This window comes from Rhinoraja longicauda, chromosome 14, assembly GCF_053455715.1.
Source record: "Rhinoraja longicauda isolate Sanriku21f chromosome 14, sRhiLon1.1, whole genome shotgun sequence".
Classification (NCBI taxonomy): domain Eukaryota; kingdom Metazoa; phylum Chordata; class Chondrichthyes; order Rajiformes; family Arhynchobatidae; genus Rhinoraja; species Rhinoraja longicauda.
In genome coordinates this window covers 7,132,132-7,145,137 of record NC_135966.1, presented here as the reverse complement: position 1 = coordinate 7,145,137, position 13,006 = coordinate 7,132,132, and the positions used below count along the sequence as shown (strand labels likewise).

Below are 13,006 nucleotides of genomic sequence, written 5' to 3'. Positions count from 1 at the left end.
CAAGGAGGTGGCCCTGGAAATCGTGGATGCGTTGGCGATCATTTTCCAATGTTCTATAGACATGACAGTTCCTGTGGACTAGAGGGTAGCTAATATAATCTCACTTTTTAAGAAAGGAGGGAGAGAAAACAGGGAATTATTGACCAGTTAGCCTGACATCGGAGTGGAGAAGATGCTTGAGGCGATTATTAAAGATGTAATAGCAGCGCATTTGGATAGCAGTGACACGATCGGTCAAAGTCAGCATGGATTTGTGAAGGGGAAATCATGCTTGACCAATATTCTGGAATTTTTTGAGGATGTAACAAGTAGAATGGATAAGGGAGAGTCAGTGGATGTGGTATATCTGAATTTTCAAAAAGCCTTTGACAAGGTCCCACACAAGAGATTAGTGTGCAAAATTAGAGCATACGGTATTGGGGGTAGGGTATTCACATGGATAGAGAACTGGGTGGCAGACAGGAGGTAAAGAGTAGAAATTAACAGGTCCTTTTCAGAATGGCAGGCAGTGACTAGTGGGGTGCCGCGAGGCTCAGTGCTGGGACCCCAGTTATTTACAATATATATTAACGATTTATTCAAAGGAATTAAATGTAACATCTCCAAGTTTGCGGATCACACAAAGCTGGGTGGCAGAGTAAACTGCGAGGAAGATGCTATGAGGTTGCAGGGTGATTTGGATAGGTTCGGTGAGTGGGCAGATGCATGGCAGATGTAGTATAATGTGGATGAATGTGAGGTTATTCACTTTGGCGTCAAGAACAGCAAGGCAAATTAATATCTGAATGTTGTCAGATTAGGAAAAGGGGAGCTGAACGAGACCCGGGTGCCCTTGTACATCAGTCACTGAAAGTAAGCATGCTGGTATAGCAGGCAGTGAAGAAAGCAAGTGGCATGTTGTCCTTTATAGAGAGGATTTGAATATAGGAGCAAGGAGGTCCCACTGCTGTTGTACAGGGCCCTGGTGAGACCGCACATAGAGTATTGTGTGCAGTTTTGGAGATTCTTGCTATTAAGGGAGTGCAGCATGGGCTCACCAGTTTATTTCCCAGTATGGAGGGACTGACGTATGATGAAGGAATGCATCAACTGGGTTTATATTCACTGGAATTTAGAAGGATGAGAGGGGATCTTCCTCTGGATTCCTAGTAAGAGGCAGGTTGGGAAGCGTAGTCAAGGTAGATGTGGCTGACAGTGGATGTGTAGCAGAAGTGCATTAGGTTTGTCTCCTGAATCCATGCAGGACCATGCATCAAATGACATGATGTTCATTTTATCAACATCACCATCAATGTCACCCCTGCCCTCGAATTCCTTATCTCTGACACATTTTTTCATCTCTCTGTCTCCATCTCAGGAGACATATAACATAACATATAACAACTACAGCATGGAAACAGGCCTGTCCGGCCCTACCAGTCCACGCCGACCATTCTCCCTGACCTAGTCTCATCTACCTGCACTCAGACCATAACCCTCCAATCCCCTCCTATCCATATACCTATCCAATTTACTCTTAAATAATAAAATCGAGCCAGCCTCCACCACTTCCACCGGAAGCCCATTCCATACAGCCACAACCCTCTGAGTAAAGAAGTTCCCCCTCATGTTACCCCTAAACCTTTGTCCCTCAATTCTGAAGCTATGTCCCCTTGTTGGAATCTTCCCCACTCTCAAAGGGAAAAGCCTACCCACGTCAACTCTGTCCGTCCCTCTCAAAATTTTAAAAACCTCTATCAAGTCCCCCCTCAACCTTCTACGCTCCAAAGAATAAAGACCCAACCTGTTCAACCTCTCTCTGTAGCCTAAGTGCTGAAACCCAGGCAACATTCTAGTAAATCTCCTCTGTACCCTCTCCATTTTGTCGACATCCTTCCTATAATTTGGCGACCAGAACTGCACACCATACTCCAGATTCGGCATCACCAATGCCCTGTACAATTTCAACATTACATCCCAACTTCTATACTCGATGCTCTGATTTATAAAGGCAAGCATACCAAACGCCTTCTTCACCACCCTATCCACATGAGATTCCACCTTCAGGGAACAATGCACAGTTATTCCCAGATCCCTCTGTTCCACTGCATTCCTCAATTCCCCACTTCTGTTGCACATCCACTGCCACCCACGTCTACCTTTTATCGACACTTCTTCCCAACCTGCCTCTTACTAGGAATCCAGAGGTTCATCCATCTCTGCTGCATCTGCTCATGAGATGGGACTTGCCATTCCAAGACATCTGAGATGTCCCCTACCTTCAGGAAAAGTGGTTCCCCTTTCCCCCCTCGCCCACCTACCCGGCAGGTGTGGAAGGAGCCCTTACCTGTGTCTCCTCCATTTCCTGCAATTCAGTCCCTGACCCTTCCCTCCCCAGACCAAACGGGGATGGTGTTCCCCTGGTCATGTTCATAAGTGATAGAAGAATTAGGCCATTCGGCCCATCAAGTCACTCCCCATTCAATTATGGCTGATCTATCTTTCTCTCTTAAACCCATTCTCCTGCCTTCTCCCCATAAACCCTGACGTCCGAACTAATCACAATCTGTTCATTTGATCTCACCAGTCTCCGCACCCGAGTTACTCCAGCACTTTGTGCTCTCCATTCTTGTCCCACTCCTTCCCCTCACCTCCTTCTGCCAGCTCTCTCCCCACAAGGTCCCCACACCAAACGTCGCCTGTCCATTCCCGTCCCCAGATGCTGCCTGGCCTGCTGAGATCCTCCAGAATAGAAAGTGCAGGAGTAACTCAGTAAACAAAGTGCACACAAAGTGCTGGAGTAACTCAGGGGGTCAGGCAGCTTCCCCGGAGAACACGGACAGGGGACGTTTCAGGTGGGAAGTCTGAAATTTACCTCGGAGACGATGGTGGAGGTGTACTGGTCCTGACTGTACTCCCATCCATCCAAACACGGCTCCTCTTCGATCTCGGACACGTTGAGGAGATCTGGGTCTGGAAACACCTCCGAGAGGTTCCTGATCACATCCAAGCGGTAGCGACTGCATTGTCTGTACTGGTCTTGTGTTCCTGGCACCAGTGGGATGGTTCTGTTCATCCAGGCTTGGCTGAGGTTGAGATTCCCGGGAATCAAGCAGCGATGCGCTGGGGTATCCCCGATGAAGATGATGATTAGACCGGTGAAACCGTTGGGAATAACGCTGACAGTCAAGAGCAGGAAGATGAGTTTCTGAGCCGGTCCCCATTCCCCCAGGAAGGCTGTTATTTCATCGTAATCCCGCATGTTAGTTGCAGACGCGGCGCTGACTGAACCTTGGTTTCAGAAGCCTGGAGCGCTTCAACATTGTGGGTGGACCTGAAGTTGTAGAGCAGGATTGTTGCAAAACACTGATGATTTATCACCTTGGACTGTTAACCCAACAGGTTCTGGTAACACAACGTCCGTGATAAACAGCAACACCTTCGAGTGGAAGTGAGAAGGAAGGAACTGCAGATGCTGGTTTACACCGAATAGACACAAAATGCTGGAGTAATTCAGCGGGACAGGCAGCATCTCCGGCGAGAGGGAATGCGTGTCCTTTCGGGTCGAGACCCTTCTTCAGACTGAGTAGACGAGTTATATTCAGTCTACTGGAAATGGGGTGGAATATTGGCTTAGGGCCAAATCCCTGTTAAATATTGGTGACAACAGACCTGTTTTCCGTGCTGTATCTCTAAAGTCTAAAGTCTAAATTAAATGAAGAAAGCATTAAGATGTGTGCATTGGGTCAAGGTCTGTGGTTAATCATGTGACATCTTTGATAACCATGTATCTCTGAAACAAGATTGCTCTGTTTAATTTCCCCCATAATATCTATAATATCTGCCTGTTGAACAAGTCTTACTTTGATATCCTCCTGCGGTCACACACAAGATAGACACAAAGTGCTGGATTAACTCAGCAGCTCAGGCAACATCTCTGGAGAAAAAAGGAATAGGTGACGTTTCGTGTCGAGACCCTTCATCAGACGACCCGAAACGTCACCTATTCGCTTTTCTGACCTTGAGTTACTCCAGCACTTTGTGTCTATTTTCGGTATAAAACAGCATCTGACACCAACCCCAGACACCCGGGTTCGATCCTGACTACGTTGTATGGAGTTTGTACGTTCTCCCTTTGACCGCGTGGGTTTTCTCCGGATGCTCCCATCACACTCCAAAGACCAGCAGGTGGGCAGGTTAATTGGCTTCTGTAAATTGTAAATTGTCCTCAGTATGTAGGATAATGCTAGTGTTCCACTCTAAATTCCACTCGGAACGGTTACATTTTTACACAGATTTTGACCCTTGAGATTGTGCACAATTTCTAATTTCTTATCATCAATTACAATAAGTTTTCAAAACACTAATACAAATGCAACAACACTAATACAACTAAAACTACTTGCTATTTAATCCTTTATTTAATTTTCGATATAAAGAACCTTGTAGTATGCGTCAAGCAATACCATCCCAAACAGTTGGGGTAGTTCAATGAATACCTATCAGGAACATCGATGTGCGTCATTGAATACCTAAAGGTTGTTGTGCTGTGGAACTATCTTAACCTTTGTCACACTGCAGCTCCCACGTTGTGCTGTATAGCTACCTTAACCTTGTGCTGCACAGCTACCTTAACCTTTGTCACACTGCAGCTTCCACAGGGGGACTAGGGTCTCTAACGCCAAAAGGCAGCAACTCTACCGCTGCGGCACCTTGCGGCCCATAAAGAATGTTATCAAGAATGAATGTATTAGTGGACATCTCCTCAGCACATTCCACGGACGTGTACAGTCACATTTGTCATTCTGTATTAGTATTAATTCATAAGAATAGTGTCAGGTGATATGTTAACAATGAAACTCATTGTAGTTCCATCACAGATTTTCCAGCAAATGGTGGTCCAGTTGGAACAGCACCAGTCCAGCACAACAAAATTACGGGAGTACATTTGCATTTGAATGGCCCACTTGGTTTGCTTGGCAGCATAAGGTTAAAATTATTACCAAGGAAATGCTCAAGTTTATGTTTTCCAAAGTTTAGTTTAGAGATCCAGCATGGAAACATGGCTTTTAGCCCGCCGGGTCTGTGCCGACCAGCGATCACCCGTACACTCGTTTTATCCAACACACTCGGGACAATTTACAGAGGCCTATTAACCTACTAACCTGCGCGTCTTTGATAAGTAAGTATGCAGGCACAGCAGGCAGTGAAGAAAGCTAATGGCACGTTGGCCTTTTTTGACAAGAGGTGTTGAGTATAGGAGCAAAGAGGTCCTTCTGCAGTTGTACAGGGCCCTTGTGAGACCGCACCTGGGGTATTGTGTGCAGATTTGGTCTCCAAATTCGAGGAAAGTCCTTCTTGCTATTGAGGGAGTGCAGCATAGGTTCACTAGGTTAATTCCCGGAATGGCGGGACTGTCGTATATTGAAAGACTGGAGCGACGAGGCTTATATAAACTGGAATTTAGAAGGATGAGAGGGGGATCTTATTGAAACATGTAAGATTATTAAGGGATTGGACACGCTAGAGGCTGGAAGACGTGAGGAAAATCGTTTTCACTCAGAGAGTTGTAAATCTGTGGAATTCTCTGCCTCAGAAGGCAGTGGAGGCAATTCTCTGGATGCTTTCAAGAGAGAGTTAGATAGAGCTCTTAATGATAGCGGAGTCAGGGGGTATGGGGAGAAGGCAGGAACGGGATACTGATTGAAAATGATCAGCCATGATCACATTGAATGGCGGTGCTGGCTCGAGGGTGCGAATGGCCTCCTCCTGCACCTATTGTCTATTATCTGTTAAGTGGCAGGAAACCGGAGCACCCAGAGAAAACCCACGCGGTCACAGGGAGAACATGCAAACTCAGCATTGACAGCATCTGAGGTCAGTATTGAACTCAAGTCTGGTACTACAAGGTAGCAGCTTTACCAATGCACGATGCACATTCAGGTCCATCACCGATTTTCCATCAACTGGTGATCCGGCGCCCCCTATAACCAGGACAAAATCACGAGAGCGCACTTGAAACCCCCCTGGAAGTGCCCACGAAAATGTGGCGCCCAAGCGGGGTGAGACAGCCGATCCCAACCTCATCGAGATTTCCACGGCCGATCGGCGAGTCGAATCTGCCCCCTGCGGCCGGGGCTCTGGAACTCCGGCCCGGCCGGAGCCGGCAGATCCGTTCCCATAGCCGACTTCCACGGCCGACTTTGCCGATTGGTATCTTGGTCCCCCGACGCCGTGACCTCTGTTGGCCCCGCAAAATGGATCATACGGCAAAGCTCTGGAACCAAGGGTGCCGGGAAGTTGGTGGTGGACCTGAACATAGTCAAACAATGATCGTACCCAGATAGAAGATGTAAGGTGGGATGATGCTGCCCAGCCGGCTGGCCATTGAACTTACTCCGACACCCATGTTCCTTACTGCCGTCGGGTACAGCTCAGCCGTGTAGACATCAACCATGGCAAAGCCACACGTGGTGGAGAGTTTCCCACTCATCACCAGCACTGTGGTGAGTCCTGAAATATCTGAATAAACCAGAAACAATTGTAAGTTTGGTGGAGACACAAGTAACTGCAGATGCCGGAATCTTGCCAAGAACACAAACGCTGGAGTAACTCAGCATCTGTGGGGAACATAAATAGGCGACGTTTTGGGTCGAGATGCTTCGCCAGATTATTTAGTTTAGTTTACTAAGTTTAGTTTAGTTTAGCTTATTATTGTCAAGCATACTGAGTGAGGTACAGTCAAAAAGCGATTTTGTTGCGTGTTATCCAATCAGCAAAAAGATTAAATACATGATTACACTCAAACCATCCACTGTGTTCAGATACAGGACAAAGGTACAACGTGTAGTGCAAGATAAAGTCCAATTAGTGCTAGTTTGAATGTCTCCAGTGAGGAAGATGTGAGGGCAGGACTGCTCTCTCGATGGAGAGAGGACATCTTTGCCTGATAACAGCTCGGAAGAAACTATTCCTGAATCTGGAGGTGTGTGTTTTCAAATTTCTGCACCGCTTGCCTGATGGGAGAGGGGAGAAGAGAGAGTGACCGGGGTGAGACTGGTCCTTGATTATGCTGGTGGCCTTGCCGAGGCAGTGTGAAGTGTGGATGGAGTCAATGGAAGGGAGGTCGGTTTGTGTGATGGTCTGGGCTGCAATCACAACTTTCTGCAATTTCTAACGAATTGAATCCCAAACCATGCTGTGATGGAGGGTCTAAAGAAGGGTCCCGGCACGAAACAAAACGTCTTCTATCCACGTCCCCCAGAGATGCTGCCTGATGCGCTGAGTTACTCCAGCACTTTGTGTTCTACATAAACCTGGTAAATTGGTTTCTATGTATCCGACTGCTCAATCCTACCACTTGTTCAAAACGCCGGTCGATTTTCCTTAAAGATGCCTCTAACTTACACATGCATCTAATGTAGAGGTCATAGCCTCAGGATTAAAGGACGTTCCTTTAGGAAGGAAATGAGAAGGATTTTTTTTAGTCTAGTGAATTATTTTAATGAATGAGGAGTGCACCATTACATCTAGATTTTTATTTCCATCTGGCAAAGGTTCTCCCACTAGTGGAAACATCCTCTCCACACCCACTTTATCCAAGCCTTTCAATATTCAGTTCATTTCATTGAGGTCCCCCCTCATTCTTCTAAATTCCAATGAGTACAGGCCCAGTGCCGTCAAACGCTCATCATAAGTTAATTCCTGGGATCATTCTTGTAAATCTCCTTTGGACTCTCTCCATTGCTCACAATACTCCAAATGCAGCCTGACCAGCGCCTTATAGAGCCTCAGCATTACATCCCTGTGTTTGTATTTTAGCCCTCTTGAAATGAATGCCAGCATTGCGTTTGCTTTCTTTACTAACAATTTGACTTGCAGATTAACTTTTTGGGAATCCTGCACCAGCATTCCCAAGTCCCTTTGTTCCTCAGATTTCTGGATTCTCTCCCAATTTAGAAAATAGTCTGTGCCTTTATTCCTGCTACCAAAATGCATGACTCCACACTTTGCTACACTCTATTCCGTCTGCCATTTCTCTGCCCATTCTTCCAACCTGTCCAAGACCTTCTGCAGAGTCCCTGCTTTCTCTGCACTTCCTTCCCTTCCTGTTATGCTCTGGCGCACACAGGAACTGGAATCAAACACACGACTCACACACAAGAGTCAATTTGGAGAAAATAAAGGCGTTCTTTAATTTTCACATTAAAGAATTTTCACATTAAAGAACACTGCGATTCGAACCAAAAACTCTAAACTTACTCAGCTACAAAAACATTAGTTACAAAAATTACTTACTAGCTATACTACAACCGAGAGCACATGAATCACAATACGAACTGGCACAGGATAATGGGAGGCGTGGACTATATATACATGAGGTAAGGGCACACAGGTGGAAACAATCAAGGCGGGGCTGACAATTACAATGGCAGGAAGTCAAGGGACCTGAAATGAGAATCTAAACACAGAACATGACACAAGACTAACAGATATGACGGGACATTACAGTACCCCCCCCTTTAGGACCGACTCCTGACGGTCCAGGCTGGTCAGGATGAGTCTTGTCAAAGTCCTTGATCAAAGTCTTGTCCAAAATGAAGCTGGCAGGAATCCAGCACCTCTCCTCAGGACCGTAGCCTTCCCAGTAGACCAGAAACTGGCGACCGCGACCGCGACCTCTCTTGCGGACTGCAAGAAGTGCTTTAGCTGTGTAGACCGGACCACCGTCGACAAGTCGGGGGGGGGGGGGGGGGGGGGGTGGAGGGGGCTTGGAGGCGGGCACGAGTGCACTTTCCTTGACCGGTTATATTTTGCTGACGTGGAATGTAGGATGAACCCTTAATGACCTGGGGAGTTGTAGACGGACTGAAACAGGGTTAATGACTTTCGAAATGGGAAATGGACCCACGAACCTTGGAGCCAGCTTTCTGGCGTGGACGTGAAGTGGCAAGTCCTTTGTAGACAGCCATATCTTCTGGCCTGGGCGATAATGCGGAGCAGATCTGCGGTGGCGGTCGGCTGCCGCTTTCATCCGGGACTGACCCTGGAGTAGAACCCTCCGAGCTCCGTCCCAGATTCGGCGACAGCGTCGGATCATGGCGTGGGCAGAAGGCACCGTCACCTCACCCTCATAAGCCGAGAACAAGGGGGGCTGATAGCCGTAGGCACACTAGAAGGGTGTGAGTCCCGTGGCAGCCGTAGGAAGCGTGTTGCGTGCGTACTCGACCCAGATGAGATGGTCGCTCCAGGTGGTCTGGTTCTGCGCGATCAGACAGCGCAAGCAGGTCTCGAGCTCCTGGTTCATCCGCTCAGTCTGGCCATTGGATTGCGGATGGTAACCAGAAGACAGGCTGACGGTGGCACCTATGAGGGAACAAAACTCACTCCAAAACTTGGACACAAACTGAGGGCCTCGGTCCGAGACAATGTCTGTAGGGAAACCATGGATACGGAAAACATGAGACATCATTACCTCTGCTGTCTCTTTGGCAGAGGGGAGCTTGGCCACAGCGATAAAATGTACCATCTTTGAAAATCGGTCTACCACCGTCAGGACAGTTTTGTTACCTTTGGAGGCCGGCAACCCAGTAACAAAGTCAATAGAGATGTGGGACCAGGGCCTCTGAGGGACTGAAAGTGGGTGCAGCAGGCCCGCTTGGGCTTGTCTGGAGGGCTTGCTCCTTGCACAGACAGGGCAGGCGGCCACATATTCAGCTACATCCTTCTCAAGTGAAGGCCACCAAAAACGCTGTTTAACCACAAAAACAGTTCTCTTGGCACCTGGATGGCATGTGAGCAGGGATGTGTGAGCCCAGTGGATTATCTGGGGGTGCAATGTCACAGGAACAAACAAACAGTTAGTAGGACAGCCACTCGGTGCTGGAGTCTCATCATTAGCCTGCTTCACATCTGTTTCGATCTGCCAAGACTCCGCTCCTACCACACGGTTAAGTGGCAGGATGGGTTCGGGTTCTCTGGTATCAGGTTCAGGGTCATAAAGTCGGGACAGGGCGTCTGGTTTTGTGTTCTGGGAACCGGGCCTGTAAGACAGAGAAAAGTTGAACCTACTAAAAAACAGAGTCCATCTGGCCTGACGTGAGTTGAGTCTCTTGGCTTTACGGATGTATTCCAGGTTCTTGTGATCTGTCCATACCAGAAAAGGCTGCTCGGCCCCCTCCAGCCAGTGCCTCCACTCCCCCAATGCGGCTCTGACCGCCAGCAGTTCTTTGTTTCCGACATCGTAATTCTTTTCTGCTGGGGTCAACTTACGTGACAGGTAGGCGCAGGAATGAATCCGGTTGTCCTTCTCCGCTCTCTGGGAAAGTACCGCTCCAATCCCCTCGATGGAGGCATCCACCTCCACAATGAACTGTCTCTGGGGATCTGGGATGGTCAGAACAGGAGCGTTGGTGAACAATGTTTTGAGGCGCTGGAAGGCGGCTTCGGCCTGAGGATTCCACTGGAACTGGGTCGTGGAAGACGTGAGAGAGTGCAGAGGAGCAGCAACAGCACTGAAGTCTAATAAAACGTCTGTAAAAGTTTGCAAATCCGAGAAACTGTTGCACCTTCTTTCTGTTAGTGGGGGTGGGCCAATTGGCCACCGCACTGACCTTATCAGGGTCCATCTGGATGTGGTCGGCCGATATAATGTAGCCCAGAAAGGACATTGTGTCTGCGTGGAAGTCGCACTTCTCGGCCTTCACATACAGACGGTTAGCTAAGAGCTTCTGTAACACACACTTGACATGACGCTCATGAGACTGTATGTCTGGAGAGAAGATAAGAATGTCATCAAGGTAGACAAAAACACACTCATTGAGAAATTCCCCGAGGACCTCGTTCATAAAAGCTTGGAAGACTGCGGGGGCATTGGTTAACCCGAACGGCATCACCAAATACTCGTAGTGCCCGTTAGGGGTGTTAAACCCAGTTTTCCACTCATCCCCCTCTCTGATTCTCACTAGATGGTATGCATTCCTTAAGTCTAGTTTAGTGAATACTTTGGCTTTGTGCAACAGTTCAAAAGCAGAAGACATCAAAGGAAGTGGGTAACGATTCTTGATCGTAATCTCGTTTAGGAAGCTGTAATCTATGCAGGGACGAAGTGACCCATCTTTCTTGCCCACAAAGAAAAACCCCGCGCCTGCTGCCAATAATGCCCGTCCTCAGGGAGGACTCAATGTATTCATCCATCGCCTTCCTCTCGGGGCCGGATATGGAGTGCAGTCGCCCCTTGGGAATAGGGGCCCCCGGCAGCAGGTTGATAGCGCTGTCGAAAGGTCGATGAGGAGGTAGGGTGGTGGCCCTGGACTTGTTGAACACCTTCAGTTCATGGTAACATGGTGGAACCTTCGACAGATCGGGATAGTCATCATCATCATTAGAAATCTTTATTTCTTCAGATTTAAGAACATTTATTCCCAAAACCGCCCCGATCTTCCCGTAACTCACCCCTTTGTTCACTGGTTCAACAAGACATGATTGTGTGCACTCAACCCCCCATCGTCTGATCTTACCAGATCGCCAATCAATCTGAGGATTGTGTTTCTCCAGCCAAGGGAAACCAAAGACCAAGGGATGTTGAGCTGAGTCAAACAAGTGAAAAGACATTATCTCCACATGGTTAGCATTGAACATGACTTTGACAGGTTCTGTACGATGAGTTATCTCAAACAACTGACGTCCATCTAAAGCGCTCACCATAATAGGTTGCAACAAGGGCACAGATTTAACCTTACACGATCGAGCTAGAGTCCAGTCCATGAGACTCTCGTCGGCTCCGGAGTCGATCAAAACCCCCCGAGTCGGATATGACGGGACATTACACTTCCACCTATTTTTGCATCATCCGCAAATTTGGCCACAAAGCCTTCAATCCCCTCATCCAAATTATTAATATACAACGTGAAGAGTAATGACCCCAGCACCGACCCCTGCGGAACTCCACTAGTCACTGGCAGCCAACCGTAAAAAGCCCCCCTTATTGCCTCTCTTTGTCTTCTGCCGTCCGGCCAACCTGCTATCCATGCTAGTATCTGCCCTTTAATACCATGGGCTCTCAATCTTCCTTGATAGCCTCATGTGTGGCACCTCATCAAAGGCTTTCTGAAAATCTTCGTAAACAATGTCCACTGACTCTCCTTTGTCTGTCCTCCTGTTTACTTCTTCAAAGAATTCCAGAAGATTCATCAGGCAAGATCTCCCTTTACAAAATTATGTTGACCAGCCTATTTTATTATGAACTTCTCAGTACTCCGTGAACTCATCCTTTATAATGGACTCTAGGTAAAGGAGGAGGCCATTCGGCCCTTTGAGCCAGCACCGCCATTCAATGTGATCATGGCTGATCATTCTCAATTGGTACCCCATTCTCAATCAGTACCCCGTTCCTGCCTTCTCCCCATACCCCCTGACTCTGCTATCCTTAAGAGCTCTATCTAGCTCTCTCTTGAATGCATTCAGAGAATTGGCCTCCACTGCCTTCTGAGGCAGAGAATTCCACAGATTTACAACTCTCTGACTGAAAAAGTTTTTCCTCATCTCAGTTCTAAATGGCCTACCCCTTATTCTTAAACTGTGGCCCCTTGTTCTGGACTCTCCCAACATTGGGAACATGTTTCCTGCCTCTAACGTGTCCAACCCCTTAATAATCCTATACGTTTCGATAAGATCCCCTCTCATTCTTCTAAATTCCAGTGTATACAAGCCTAGTTGCTCCAGTCTTTCAACATATGACAGTCCCGTTATTCCAGGAATTAACCTAGTAAACCTATGCTGCACGCCCTGAATAGCAAGAATATCCTTCCTCAAATTTGGAGACCAAAACTGCACACAGTACTCCAGGTGTGGTCTCACTAGGGCCCTGTACAACTGCAGAAGGACCTCTTTGCTCCTATACTCAACTCCCCTTGTTATGAAGGCCAACATTCCATTGGCTTTCTTCACTGCCTGCTGTACCTGCATGCTTCCTTTCAGTGACTGATGCACTAGGACACCCAGATCTCGTTGTACGTCCCCTTTTACT

General features: G+C 47.7%; 1 protein-coding gene across 1 annotated transcript in view; it reads right to left on the bottom strand.

Annotated features, from left to right (window-relative positions):
* LOC144599813 (organic cation/carnitine transporter 2-like) overlaps nucleotides 1-3,256 on the bottom strand; it is a 45,490-nt gene extending 42,234 nt beyond the window's left edge. The window contains exon 1 of the mRNA XM_078411060.1: nucleotides 2,855-3,256. Coding sequence (XP_078267186.1) covers nucleotides 2,855-3,241 — 387 coding nt within the window. The 5' untranslated portion in view covers nucleotides 3,242-3,256. The remainder of the gene's footprint in view (nucleotides 1-2,854) is intronic.
* Nucleotides 3,257-13,006: the final 9,750 nt, after the last annotated feature.